The sequence below is a fragment of the Passer montanus genome, unplaced genomic scaffold, assembly GCF_014805655.1.
Source record: "Passer montanus isolate IOZ18808 unplaced genomic scaffold, ASM1480565v1 scaffold4, whole genome shotgun sequence".
Lineage (NCBI taxonomy): Eukaryota > Metazoa > Chordata > Aves > Passeriformes > Passeridae > Passer > Passer montanus.
Window position 1 is genome coordinate 15,568,255 of NW_024368818.1, and position 15,250 is coordinate 15,583,504.

The 15,250-nt window shown below is 36.7% G+C and overlaps 1 protein-coding gene across 28 annotated transcripts in view; it reads right to left on the minus strand.

The window, feature by feature from the left end:
- The window catches only part of DLG2 (discs large MAGUK scaffold protein 2), a 982,417-nt gene that overhangs the window by 351,645 nt on the left and 615,522 nt on the right, over nt 1–15,250 (minus strand). For all 28 annotated transcript variants that reach the window (XM_039718578.1, XM_039718592.1, XM_039718586.1 and 25 more), the window contains one exon: nt 15,163–15,213. In XM_039718578.1, coding sequence (XP_039574512.1) covers nt 15,163–15,213 — 51 coding nt within the window. The remainder of the gene's footprint in view (nt 1–15,162; nt 15,214–15,250) is intronic.

Below are 15,250 nucleotides of genomic sequence, written 5' to 3' on the forward strand. Positions count from 1 at the left end.
GATGATCTATACCAGCAGCACTTCAGGAACTCACAACAGCGGAATCAAGATCCCCAGCATCATTTGCAGCACATTTGGATATGCACACAGACCCAGCAGTGCCTAAATCATCAGGTACTATCTTAGTGTTTTATCTATGTGGGTGTTTAGGCCACCTGAGTCCCTGTATGAATCTGTGCCACAAATGCCACCTTAAAAGAGTGACAAATCCCATTCTCCTGAATGTGGAGAAGGGAATTCATTATTACATTATCCTGTGATATGATATTTATTCTTTTTCTTTCAAACCTGATGGAAAAAACCAACACTCACTAATTCTCATAACCACTTTACCAGGTATCTTTATGGAGGCATAACTTTGATTTTTACTTATTTTTAAATTGAATTATATAGATAATTATTCTACTGTAACATCATCAAGAAACTTTTGTTTTCCAAAGGGAAGAGAGCAATTATCACCAATTTTCAAGAACTCTGAAAGCTAGGGCACCAATAAGATAAAGGTAAAACCAGAAGAAAATTAAAACCATCACTGGAAATAAAAGCATTTGCTTCTTGATGTTATTTTCAAGGGTATTTTTTGTTATTCTAAATAAGAAAATATTTTTAAAATTTCAAGATGGAGAAAGGATTTGGGCCCATTGGTATTTTGATAAAATTACTATTTTGGAAATAATGTTTACAGTTCCAGTTCCATTTTCAACTTAACTTTTAAAAATAATGATTTGCTATTCAGTTTCTCATCAAACCCTTTCTCTCCTGTAGATCTATATGCAGTCCAAAATTCACCTGGTTTGGAGCTTTACTTGCATTTGTTTCCTATCAACTTTTTCATGACTTTGTTTTTCATTGCACACCTGACAACTAGGTATTTTTTTAGGTATTTCAGACATGGCTTTACTTCAAATATGTTGTTTTACAATGAACCTCAAACTAACATTGACTCTGTGACATACTGGAATATGTTGACTAAATTTAGCACCATAGCACTGTCAGTGTATTGCACATTTCTGTTCAGAAATAGTTAATGTGGTTGTGCTGTCTGTAGTGCTTCATTATTCAATTTGACTTTTGCATTTTTCATAGATAAACTCTGTCTATAAGTGAACCAAGAGCTTTTTTATACATAATCTCCTTTGCTAGTTAGTCATGGTATCTAGAGAGTTGATTTACCTGAGATAATACAATAAAAGCAAAATGTTTGTTAAGCATAGCAGAATAATATAACAGGCATGAAAATCTGACAAATTCCAAAGCATTCACTTGTGTCCCATAACAGCTGTTACTGTTTTTATTTCCTCTTCATTGTAGGCTGCTTTTGTCTAATGCTTATTTTTCATTTAAAGTTTTGTTTATTTCAAGTGTGTGTTATTTAAACCACTTTTTCTTGGCATTTTTTTTTCTGTGAGCATGTACTTTTGATAAATACATTATGGTTATACTTTATCCCTCCTCCACTAAATTCTGAGCAGATCTGAACAAACTAATGACAGTTTTCCCTGAAAGTTTTAATTAACCCATTAAAAAAAAAATCACTTCAGCCACACACAGTTCAGCCTCCATTTATGGAAGAATGTTTTCCACTGATGACACTCTGATGTATCATCTGGTAAACATTAAGAACTTGTGGGGTTGGCCTCTTCTGACTCTAGCCCCCCTTAAAATGATAACACCCAACAGCAGTGGATGCTACAGCACCTGAAATACTCTGTTCCTCAGAACAAGAAGATAAATACATTTAATTTACAAATACAGTTTTGAAACAAAAATTACCTTTATAACTATGTCCAAGTATATTATCAATGCCTAAAAGTTAATCTAAGACAGAGGACACAACTGGATCTTCTACCTTGAGCTCCTGCCTAATATAGGCTATAGGACCTACTTAAATGCTCTCTGGAGAAAAATGTAACTTAATTCCACAATGTCTCTTTCTTATGCAGAGCAATTATTGCAAAAAGGAGATGAAAGCCAGGACAGGCTTGCCGTTTCCACGCTTACAGAAATTGAGCACACATCTGCCTCCTTGCACTCCCTGAGAACTCCATTTTACAAACAGAAACTGCAGCTTTAATGCCTTCCTTACTTAATGTCTTCTCCTTGTCATAAAAGAAGGATGGCAGAAAAGGCTGGTATGTTGTTTTAGAGCATTTAGTATGCCTTGTTGATACCTTAAAAATATGTCACAATCACAGCTCTGTGTCACATATATACACCAACCTGGCAGAACCTGATCTTCACCACTGACATCCGTCTGTGTCCTGTCCTTCCCAAAATGTCTGGTTTTGCCCTTTATCAGATCAGTTAGTGTTTGACAACCCTTTCTGAATTCATTAATGTTATCTCCTTCTTAGTACTTTTAATATGCTCTTTTTATTTTTCCCTTTCCTATCAGCTTCCTTTCCTAAAACTTTCATCCTGTCTGGCTCCCTTGTCACTGCTGACCTATTAACATATTTGTGTCCAGACTCAACAGGTCTAAATTCAACATCAAACCATCAGCTCCTGTTATTGCCTTCCAGATAGGATGAAGAACATTCTCTTAAATGTAATTTCTCATTTAAATGTATGTTTTCTCTGACCAAGCCACCTCTTAATTTCCTCCCCCAAGAAAATAAATTTATGAAGGTATCTGCATCTCTCATCAAGTGTATTTTCCAAGGTCACAATAACCCACAAGGTCTGCCCTAAAGACACTTCAGTTATCAGTATGTTTTTCAGGTAGAATTAAGCATAAAATTACAGAATTTTTGTACATCAGATGCCAGACGTACAAAACAGATAAATTCCTGTTATCTTCTACATCCCAAAGCCTGCTCTATTCTACACCTCTCCGTTATGTTCTGTAGGTCTTCACCAGACATTCGGTTACAACACTGGAGTAAAAATTTGTGTTTGGCTGATGACCAGCCAACAAGGCCCAGGACTTCATTTCAGTTTCATCGCTTTTGAGAGTCCTTGATTTCATACACAGGCTGCACTTTCTTGATGCAGGACTGCAGACTCAGCCAGTGTAAAATATCTGTGTTTTACCCAGAACAGCCTAGCAGTCCTTTTTGTCTAACCTACACATATACTGTGATCAATCACTCCATCCATTTTCCCTTTTTAAACATCACCAGGGCATTAGCTCTCCTTCAATATATTCAAATTTTTTCCAGTGCTCAAAGACCTCTTGAAAATGCAACACGACAGATGTAGATGCTGGTCAACTAATTCCTTTAAGAAATCAGGTTGGAAAATCAAGGCCTAGCTCATTCTCATAATTAAAGATAGTTCTGGGGTTTATTCACACCCAGTTATGTTAGACTGAGTCCCTGCTATATCTAAATTCCTGTGATTTCCTTCCACCTAGTTAAAATAGCACTGAATTTTCAGGAAGATAATGGTTTTTCTGCGCCTGTTTTGATGGATATTTCTCTGCTGTTGGGAGAGATGAGCAATGGCATTGTTTGGAGGTGGAAAATCAGGGGAGACATTTTTAATGGCCTCTGTTACTTTAGCTCAATGTAGCAGTCACATTTTCTTTTGTACGGCAGGCCTGCACACACACACACAATCTTAATTCAACCACTTCTCCCCAAGTCACATTATAATGAGTACACCTTAAAAAAAGCCATATTCATTTTCTAAGCTTCCTTCCAGAAAGGCCTTCCTCCCACTTGAATTATAACAACAGATCTCTAGATTTCCCATGACAATGCTTAATATGAAATCTCTATGCATATTCATTTAATGCATAGGTATAGCATTTTTCCTTGCTTAAAAACCCAATTAAGATTTCAATATTCGGTGCTTTAATTATATGTTTATTGAGAAAAAAAAGTAAAAATAACTCACTGTGTGATGTAGACTTATTTCTGCTTTGGAAATTTAATAAAAATATCTATTTGTCAAATATTCATTATCATTCCTAGATAAATATTGGATGGAAAGGTAGTAAGTGCACATATTTTAGCCATCTTAAAAATTCAAGAGACATTGAAAGAGTATAAAACTTCTATTTTCTTTTCCATATTTCCTAAACTTTTGTAAATTTTGCAGTACTATTAAGGTCCTTGATACCAATGGAATAAGGTACTTTTCACCGTGTACTTTTCAAAGTGGAGTTCAAGAAGTAGGCTGCCAGATTACAGATCCTGACACGTGTGATTTCATGCTATTTTTTTACAGTTGGCCTGTTCTGTAATGCAAGTTTCCCCATCATGAAATACAATGGAAACACAAAGTACATTGACCATCCTCCTCAGTTAAGAGAAATATTTTCACTTTAAAACACTATTCAACATTAGCAAAGATGAAAGTTACAAGCTCATAATTCCATAATTTATTTTAGTGGAGTATTTTTATTTTTTTTTGGGGGGGGGGGGGGGCAAGGGTTGGTTGGGGTTTTTTTGGTTGTTTGTTTTTGTTTGTTTGTTTGTTTCAGTTTTTTCCTTATACAGTGTAATCTCTGTTAATGTCTGTCTTTGTATTACATTGCTACCAGGAACTCTCTTCTCCTTTGTAGGTGAGGTACAGGAAATGTGAAACAACATAAACTCTGCAAAATTAAAAAGCACTCAAAAATAAATTATTCATAGAATTCAGTCAGGATTCATATATCACTTTAAGTTGCATAAGGTGACTTTCAAGCCATGCTTGCATCTCACCAGCTAGGTCAAATTTCTTAGGGTAAAGCAATATCTTGCAATATAAAACATGCATAAGCAGCATGCAATTCCTTTTCATCTACTTTTGCTTCACATACCTGGAATTCTCTGATCCATTTGACATCTAGCTTCAGTTTTAAACACAGGTTAAAAACTGAGACTAAACAGTCCATATAATACAATTTCCAAGAACTTTCACACGCTACAAAGTGGGCCATTGCTCCTGCAAAACTACTTTACAAAAAAGTATGTCAGATAAATTCTTAGCCCTCTTAAGACAAGGAAAAGTTCTTATTTGCTTCAGAGAGCCAAGATAAGCTATAAGCAGTAGTTTTAATTGGAAGACAGATTATCTTGTGACTGCTTCAAATACAAATACATATGAACAAAAAATAATGGCCATGCTGCATCCAAAAAACTTTTTATTGGGATAATGTGTTAAGGTACACAGCAACAACAGTTGTGGAATTCAGTCTGGGTATTCCAGCAATTTTTTCTGCTTATTCCTCTACATCTTTGCCTCTACACCTTTCCCTACCAAAATGGCATACTGATTCCTCAAGGTTGCGCAGCCCTAATTTATGCATTACATCTCGTTCTAAATTATAACAAAAATGAAAAGCAATTTCCTGCAATGAAAAACATTACTTTTCCTCAGAGACAAATCCAGTACATCAAAGATGCCTTTTTAAAGTCCTGCCTTGAAAATGACCATCTTTGTTGCAAGGTGATTATTATCATCTCCGGAATGAGTCATTTTCTACTGGTAAATTGAGGTTTATTTTTCCCATTTACTTAAACGTACATATTTTAAATCTATGTACTATTTGTCAATGACAGTAGCAAAACTAAGTAAAGACTAAGTCAAACCAATGCTTTGTAGCGCATATTTTTTGTCTGCACTACTTTCTCAGTCTTTCTGCAACAAGATTCCTACACAGACTTTCTGCAATAGACCTTCCTACACTACATTTCCTACAATAGACTTTCTTGGAAAAGACAGCATTTCAGACACACATATAACTGATTTTTAGGTGTACCCTCCACTAGTGCTCCAGAAGCTTCTATTCAGAACTGTAATGCTTTATTTAGAAGTTACACTGGCAGCTCTGCTTATTGGTGACTAGTGCTGACAAACGTGGCGTACCACAGGGTGGGACACTTCAGGTTTCCTTGGGTGGTACACTTGGATCGATTTCTCTTCGCAGGCTTTTTCACAGAATCATAGAATCATCAGGGTTGCAAAAGACCTCCAAGATCAGCAAGTTCAACCTTTGACAGAATACCACCATTCCCACTGAAGTATACTTTGAAGTACCACACAAACATTTTCAGGGATGGTGACTCCACTGTTCCCCTGGGCAGCCTGTTCCAAAATGCCAGTTCATGCCAGTTTGGAAAAGTCAAGCTGTGTGAAACATAACATCTATTTGTTTGCACTCCCTGAAAATTGGGACACAATCCAAGAGCTGAGAAAACCCTTAAATCTGGTTTAAGCTCCTGCAAAATTATTTCTGGCCAAAACTAAGCTGGAGGGGAGAAATTTGCTCTCCTCCATTACACTGGAGGACTAGGATACAGCACCAAAGACAGCCCTACATCATACAAAGCTTTTTTCCCCTTAGACCAATATTATCTACTGCTCACTAAAGTATTCCTTTCAGCAACTGCAGTACTCTGCAGATTTGACTTCACTGTCAAGCAGCTTCACAAACTGCCTACATTAGATTCTCACTATCCAAACACCAAACAAAAGTGAGATAAAGGTTGGACTTCAGCTACAGATAACAAATAGACTGAAAGGCCACATCTTAAATAGGTTCATCCGAAGTAAAGACAATTTTCACATAAAGCTGTAAGTAATACAAAAAAGCAGCAGAATTACTCCCTGAAAACTATATGTTGAGAGTGAGTGAGTTCAGAGAAAAGCAATAAATGATTTTATTGATGATATTACCTGAAAAATAAAATGTCAATATATAATAGTAATAATAATAATAATAATAATAATAATAATAATAATAATAATAGTGATGATATTATTTTAAAAGAACCAGCAGCAGAACAGTGCCCTGAGGCAGCTATGATTTGCATGAAGTAACTTTTCAAATAATAGGTAACTCAAGGTCTTGGTGATCTTGGCACAGTTAAAGAGATAAGATTCAAATAGAGATAAACATGAATACTTTTTTCCCTACACTCACAAAGGTAGGTTTTGAACTCTTAAATAAATGATTAACTTTTCAACTTTTCTTCAGTTTTGATATGGAATATATGTATTTTTCCCCTGCAGCTGATTTATTTTGCTTCTGTCACTTTGAGAACACTTTCTAGTACTGTGTTAGTGTCTTCTTTCTAGTGCCTGTATTTTCTACTGATGTGCTCTCCCTGAACAAGTTCCCTGTGAGTTTTCAATGCAGAGAGTTTAAGTAACTTCAGCTTGTGACTCAATATATTGGAGAATGAAATCTACTCCTCTGGGAACAAAACAGCTCAGTGTGTCAAGGGATTGTTATTAAATTTAAAAAAAAAGGCAATCTCCAGTTTTCTTGGTCTGGTTGAGCACTCTTTAAAGCTTCAAATTATTTTGAAAACAAAATGTCATCAGGAGCTTTTGTAACAAAATATTCAGTTATTTCAAGTTTCTCACTTAACAAAAAGAATATCCTAATCTTCCCTTGATGTGAGGGCTCATTGAAAGAAAATATGAATCTCTCAGAAGAAATATCCAGAAATTACTACATGAATCAGTGAATAAATATTCAAAATTACAGGTATAAATGAATAAAAGCCTAATTAATCCATAGCGATACAATTATTCTTTGCCTTGGAAAGCTTGAGTCATAAGGTGTAAATCCAAGCTGTGTATTGTTTTTACTTTGAAATAAAAAGCCAACACACATGCATGTGTGCAGACATCCTTCACTGCAAAAATGCCCTTAGAGGAGTTTAAATGGCGTTTCAGTGATACATCCAAAGTAATACACCATTCTGATTTATCCAAGTTAGCATCCATGAAGTGTTTTTCGGACATTTAGATTTAAAAGCAGATTTCTAAGAAAATCATAAGAAAAGAACAATTTCTTTGATAGGCACCCACAGGGAGCTAAATCTTTAGTGTTATTTCAGCTTCTTTTTCTAAGCATAGCATGTCAGGTTTTTCTTCCCTTATTCACCTACAGTCTTTCCCTCTCCTTTGTCTCCCCTTTCACGGCTTTGCAGATTTCCTGTTGTGCCTATTGGGATGTGAAGTGCTGCCACTATACAGCTGGGAAAGGATGTACCCTCTGCACAGCTGTAGCAATAGCAAAATACAGGGCAAATCTTCCTTATAAACAAAGGCTCAAGGGAAAGCCACTGGCTTTCTTAGCATTCTCCCTGGATATCTCAAATTCTTCTGGCAGCATGTATTCTGAAGCAGTCCAGATATCACTGTGTGGAGATAAGACCAGTCCTCCTGTCCCTGTTTCCAGGATACTATCAGTGCTGCAGCAGCTCTACTTCGTCATGCTCCTTCGCCATATAATTGCTAAGAGCAATAATAATAAATAAAAACAGTTTGTTCCCACCTTATATACCTAAGAGGGGTATAATATCTGACAGGTGTTCCTTCACTTCTCTTAGTCTTCACTTTCAATAGTCTTCAGTAAGACAGTTATGTGGGCTTATTGATTTCCAGTCCCAGACACTGAATGTGGAGGATGACAGCTAAGAACATCAGGCAGGAGCCTCTGTTTCTCAAAAGGTAAGGCCCACCCTCTCCCAGCTCTTCTGCTTTTCCATGCACACTCTGGACTGGCACGTTTTGTACCTCTACCACACACTGGTGGAACACTTCCCCAAAAGACATGTAGTACAGCTCTACAACCAGGAATAGTTTCAGCATAATGACTCTCTGACAGAATAAGAACAAAGATTTCCAGTGATTAGTTATATTTTGGGTACCAAATTAAGGCTGCTCTGAGGTGAAAGAAAATTTTAAAAAAACCAGTCTCTTCCAAAGAATCTTAATTTAGGTCATTGAACTAAAGCAAACAAATTTTGCAGTTTTTGTGGAAAATGTTGACCTGGTATTTCAGAGTCCCATTAGCAGGACTTCACACCAGATCCCTTTAGCTTCTTTCACTGATCATTCCAGCACAGTCTCAGGTCAAGGCAACATCTGGTATGACACAAGAAATGAAAGGAGAACAAAGACCTTGCTTCAGCCATTGCATTCAGGGGCCAGAACCTGCCCTTTCCAGTATTTACAAACCTGCCTGAAGGTGACACAACCAACCATCAGTCTCAACTCTAAACTAAAATGTGATTGGAATTAGAATGCAGAACAGAATTTCCAGCACAGGGACTTCATGCACTACACGTGCATTTTCAAGGATCTTTCTTCATTTCTTATTTCACAGAACTTTGTTTCATACATAGACAGAGAAATACACTAGAGACTCTATATGGATACACAGGAGATCAGTATTTCAAATTGTCTGAGCAACTATGAAAAAGATGGGAATTTCATTTTCTGTTTGCTGATAACTCAGTACCACAAATAAACACTTCTGCCTTTTCTTGTAGGCCACTTCCAGGAAAAAAGAATCCTGTGGGTGAACTTTCTAGCAATAAACACCTATAGGTCACTATTCTACTATGAATCTGGCATAAACTAGTCAATAAGGATTCTGTCTATGAATTATAACTTATTTCATTCTGAGGCTGCAAGTGTAACTACCACCTAGGAAGCAAGCAGGCAAAGCCTATCAAAGAAGAAATGTACTAAGGACACAGAGAAAGCTTTCAAGTGTAAAGAAATCATTTACAGTTCTGCAAAAATAACACTCAGAGAGCAACTCTGAGTTTGGTGGAGCTCATCAGGTACCTGAGGGACACTCACTTTAAAAGATTTACTTTCTCTTGTTGGAAGATGCCAGACTGCTCCACTGGGGCTGTTGATGGTTGGATATTGATTTTTGCACTGTGGACTCTCAAAAGGCATCTACATCATACACTCTTAAAACACCTTGTCCTAGTGGCCATTTCTTGACCACTTGCTTCCACTGTTATTTCTGAAACAATTAAAGGAGGGCTTTCCTAGCACTGTGGTGTCCTACAGCCTCAGTCCTGAGAGGCCAAAGGATATTCGTGCATGAACTGCTGTCTTAAGACCTTAAAAAAAGGCAGAAAGAGGATTCACTACTGAATAATAGTGAAAACCTTTTTTCCCAGACATAGAAGCAAATGGTGAGAAGCTGGACATATCCTGAGTATATCCTGGACTACATTCAAAGCAGCATGGCCAACACATCAAGGGAAGGGATTCTGCCCCTCTACTCAGCTCTGGTGAGACCCCACCTGGAGTGCTGTGTCCAGTTCTGGGACCCCAACATAAGAAGGATGTGAATTTGTTGAACGCAGAGGAGACCATAAAGGTGATCAGAGGGCTGGAGCAGCTCTCCTGTGAAAACAGGCTAAGAAAGTTGGAGTTGTTCAGCCTGGATAACAGAAGGCTCCGTGGAGACCTTAATGCTGCCTTTCAGTACCTGGAGGGGGCTTGTAAGAAAGATGTGGATAGACTTCTTTTTAACAAAGCCTGTAGATGTAGGACAAGGGGTCCAAACTAAACCAAGGTAGATTTAGCCTACATCTAAAGCCATTTTTTACAAGGTGGGTTGTGAAATATTAGAGGAGGTTGCCCAGAAGAGCTGTGGATGCCTTATCCCTGGAAATATTCAAGAGACTGTTGGACAGGGCTTTGAGCAGCCTGATCTAGGGAAAGCTGTCTCTGCTCTTTGCAGGGTGCTTGGATTAGACGGCCATTAAAGTTCCCTTCCAATCCAAACTGTTCTATAATTCTGTGATCTCTACAAAAACAAGATATATAGGTGGGTATAAAAAAAATCAGACATCAAGAAAAATTAAAATACTTGTGTCATTCAATACTATCTGTTCTTCAGTGTTCCAGCTGTTCATATCTTTGAAAACTTCTACATGTTCATCTAGGAAATGAGTGATGAAACAAGAATGATTAACAACTCAGTAGTGATTATTTCTTAGGTTTACAAGTATCAAAGCAATTAAGAGCGGAGTTCTGTAATAAAATCTTTTCTGAAATGTACCAGGATTTCTTTTTTCACTGCTTCCTCAGAATTTTTAAATGTTAGCCTTTAAGCTACAATTTCACACAATACTCTGAGTTGGAAGGGACCCACGGGGATCATCGAGTCCAGTTCTTGGGTGAATGGCCCACACAATGACTGAACATGCAACTCTTGGTGTTGGCATTTTTAGAACCACATTCTAACCAGCTGAGCTAATCTAAGGTCACCTATGGCTAGTATTAGCCTTTCTAGTTAAGATTTGACTAAGTCCTTCAATTTGGTGAAATGCAGAAACCCAATCTTTTAGAGAATGATAATCTCTGAGTAGAAAAATGCAATCTTCTCATGGTGGTGCCTGATGTCATTGAACTCTCCAGTCAAAGGAAAGAAGAGACAGAGCAGATTTTTTAGTTTCTCCACTGAACAGAGTCTATGCTGGCTACAGAATTAAATTTATCAGAGTTAACACAACACAATGCAAGATGCTAAATCATCATTGATAATTTACTCTTTTGGAATATTATTCTATGAATATATTTAACCAGATTTTCTAAGGCAATAATTATGCTATGTGAGCATTCACACCTGTCTCCCCCTCAGCTGTAATGAGACAATAGGCAATTGCAATGAAAGCTGAAAAAGTGAGGAGGAAACAGAACAACAGGTTCCTAAAAACTTTGTAAATCTCTATATATGGTTAATTTAAAAAAAAACAAACAGGGACATTCTGAGTGTGATCTGTATTGTTATGACAGGCCAGAAATTCACAGGAGTATAAAAGAAAAAGAAATAGAGACCCTTCATTCATGTCTCAGCCTTGGCAAAATTCTCAGTCAGAGCTCAAGGTCAGTCAATCTCAGGATGCAAATGCACTCGGAACTAGATGTCTTTAATTCCAGTGTTGATAGAATTTGATTTTTTCCAAATAGTCTATTTCACAAAAACGAATAACATTCTTTTACACAGATACAAAATGAAAATGCATACTGAACATGAAAAGAATCTATTGAAAACAGCTCTATTAATCATAAATATCCTCTTTTTGTCCAACATCTAAAAAGCAGGCAAGGTTAGATGAGCAAAAAGGTTCTGAGATCTGAACTGAGATGTTGAACTCAGCATGGATCCAATATGAATCAAGTGACCGATTGTCTTTCTTAACTTTTCTTCAGGGTAAGTATTTATATTGTCTGATATTCCAACCTCTATTAAAATCCTCTCTTCAGCATCTGTCTCCAAGCACAGCACTTGTATCAAGGAGCCAATCAATTAAAACTTTCCTCCAGCTTAGGAAAGTTGGTTAGGCTTTGTACCATTTGATCTCTTACACTGACCACTGATTTACAAATGCAAGTAAGTCTCTTGATAGTGCTGAGTATGGCTTTTTCAAGTCCTTCAGTAATGGAAGACTGACATCACTGTACTAGTAGGAATTATTTATGCAGAGTTTCCTTTCTAAAATGTATTTAATATTCAAGCTAGTGCAAGGTAAATAATTTATTTTTAAGAATTTTGTCTGTGTGTGCATTTGGGCATTGTATATTTTTTTATGAATCACAAAGTATTAATCTACACCCAGATCTGTATTTTATGCTGGTAAGTTAACAGAGAATCTCACATATTCTCTGAGGTCTGTCAAGGAATTTAAACTGTCTTTTTTTTTTTCTTTTTCCCCACACAAAAGAATGTGTTTGATTTCTCTTAACTCTAACTGTTATTCCAGTGTGTTCTTTTGAGAGCTCTAAATGATTTAACAGTGAGCTCAGAGATTGGTACCTGGAAAGTGGCTGGCACAACTGAAGACTAAAAGGATAAGAGCGCCCACTAAAGAGAGGGCTGAAAGGGGTGTACTTACAACTTCTTTAACTCCTGGAAGCACCACTGATCACAGATTTAAGGTGGATCTGCCTCAAATTAATTGTCTATGTCAAGTCTCACTGAAGCCTTTTAATCTCAAATCCCCAATTATTTTTTAACTGCAAACTAGGGCACAACATTTTAAATAGAAACAACTGAATAACATTATTTCAAAGAGGGAATTTTTTTAAAAAAAAGCTTTCTTCAAAAGCCCCCTGTAACCTCGCAGTCAATTTCCTGGTACACCATCATGGTCTTGGGCAGCTCAGGGATGCTCAGCAAGCCCTGCACTGTCCTTCCCACCAGACCATTAGCACAGTTTGCTCTTGGCATTTTTGGGACCCTGCTGATCTGCTCTCCAGCTGCACACCAGACATTTTCTGCCAACATGCACACAGTAGTGCTTTTATAACCCCAAGAGATGGGGACATCTCTTCACCCTGGGGCAAGGTTCATACCAACACCAGTAACTCTCTTCAGGAACAGGTCCCACAAATCCATGCCACCTGAGGATGAAGGTAACTTCCTAAGAATTAAATTAATAGTATATATAGATACTGGGAAGTGCTCTGAAGTAATCAGTCCCTTACCACCTTCCCTTTCATTCTATTAAAAAAAAGCAAGTAAGAGTGCTTTTTCCCTAATACACACTTAAATTTTTTTTCCATATTTTAAAATCTTTACATTATACTGACCATTTAAAAATGTGTACCAATTTCATTAAGAAAATCTTTGATGGTTTTGGGGATGCAGAATTCTGTGACTTGAATAACTGGACTAAAATGTAAAGTTTATTACCAGCTATTTGATATGGGCAAACTATATTTTTCTCTCTCAGCAGCAGAAATCTTAATATATTTTGAAGTTTTGCCATTAAATACAGAGAGATGATTTCCCTCTAATTTCTAAAAGCAGTTTTGTGGAAGAAAATGGGTAATCAACGTGGAAAATGTCTTTTTTCCTGAAAACGCTTTTAGTCTGACATAAATGACAGCTATTTAAAGGCAATCACTTGTATTTCATATCTCACACAAAACCCAGCAGACACAGTACCCTGCCTTTGAGACAAAACACTGATACATGTGACAGAACATTTCAAGCAGTATTAATCAGAAGCCACAGATCCAGCATCATCAAGAAAACAACTGAAATATTGTCCATTAAGATCTATATCTCTTTTTGCTATTGTTGTTCAGCCTTTAGCTGATATTACGCTGCACTATGAATAACCAATTATCTGCATCTGACAGGTACAGGAGATGCAAATCACATTTGTTCTGCAATATGTACACTGATGACTTACACATCTGTTAAAAATAAAGTGCTTTTCAAAATATCACCCAGGAGGCATGTGTTCTGTTTTCTGTTCAGTGACCTTTGGAAACTCTAGTCCAATGAATAACTAGTGATGCACGAGTAAGTTGGGAGACAGCAGCTGCAAAGTGCCTATAACCTTATATGTGATCTGTTATGAAGATGGCTATGATAAAAAGATACATTGCTCTTTCATAACTTGTCTGAGAGTGCAAATCAATGAGAACATAACTTGTAACCCCTTAAGCTTAATGGTTATGGAATTCATTATCCTGGACAATTAAAAATATAATATGCAGAAAGTGCAGTGAATGATATTATTTAAGTATCTAATTTAATGGTAATTTGCTACCTTATAGGCATTTGCTCACATGGCATCAACCACATCTTGATAAATCTGGCATTCTATTCAATCATTTTATGTAGAAAGAAGCTGAACTGTGCTTCAAGACAGAACAACTTCATATTCCCAAGATGTTGGTAGAACACTACAGGAATTCAGCAATTACATCCTTGCATCTGTTAGAAACCTTTATAAGCATTATGACATACTACAAAGCTTAGACTTTCTTTTTCACACCCTATATGGTCCATATGGCCTTGATCTGTGTCAGACAAAGTCAGCACTGTAAGACAACAGCTATGCAACCAAAAGGCAAGGAAAAAACACCAAATCCAGGGAGACATGGCACAGCACATATGGCTTTGCTTTTGGTGCTACATTACCAACAAAGCCTTCACTGCACGCCCTGATTACAGCTCAGGTAACTCAGATTTTGAGTAAGCATATCTTTGAAGCATAGATATGGTCCATGGCTTTTTTGTAGCCACTTAAACATTAAAAACCTTTTTGAAATCCTTCCTTTATAGTATAACACTACATATCCTCTATCACACACATATGCCAGGAAACCAAAGATTTTTAAAGAGAAAACATTCCACAATTCCAGTTGATAAGCTAAAAAGAGAGTTACTAAGTCATAGAGGGTCTTCACAATAACCAAACATCCAAATGAGTTATGAGGAAGAAAAGCATTCTGAATACAGGTAGCTAAACCATAAAGTTCTTAACAGCATGAAAGACTTACCTGTTGTATCACTCACATTTTTACAGTTTAGAATAAACAGTGCACCCCTTTATTTAAAATGTAAACACACTTATTCTTAACAATTTTTTATTTAAGAATTAATCACATTGTTTTTTACTACAGATTATGTCTTTCCTGTAAGAAAGAATAAATCATACTTACCCTCTCCAAAGTAATTTCTTCAAATTCATATTCAATTTCTGTTCCATTGACCTAAAGAAAACAAAATCAGAAAATTCTTTAAATCACA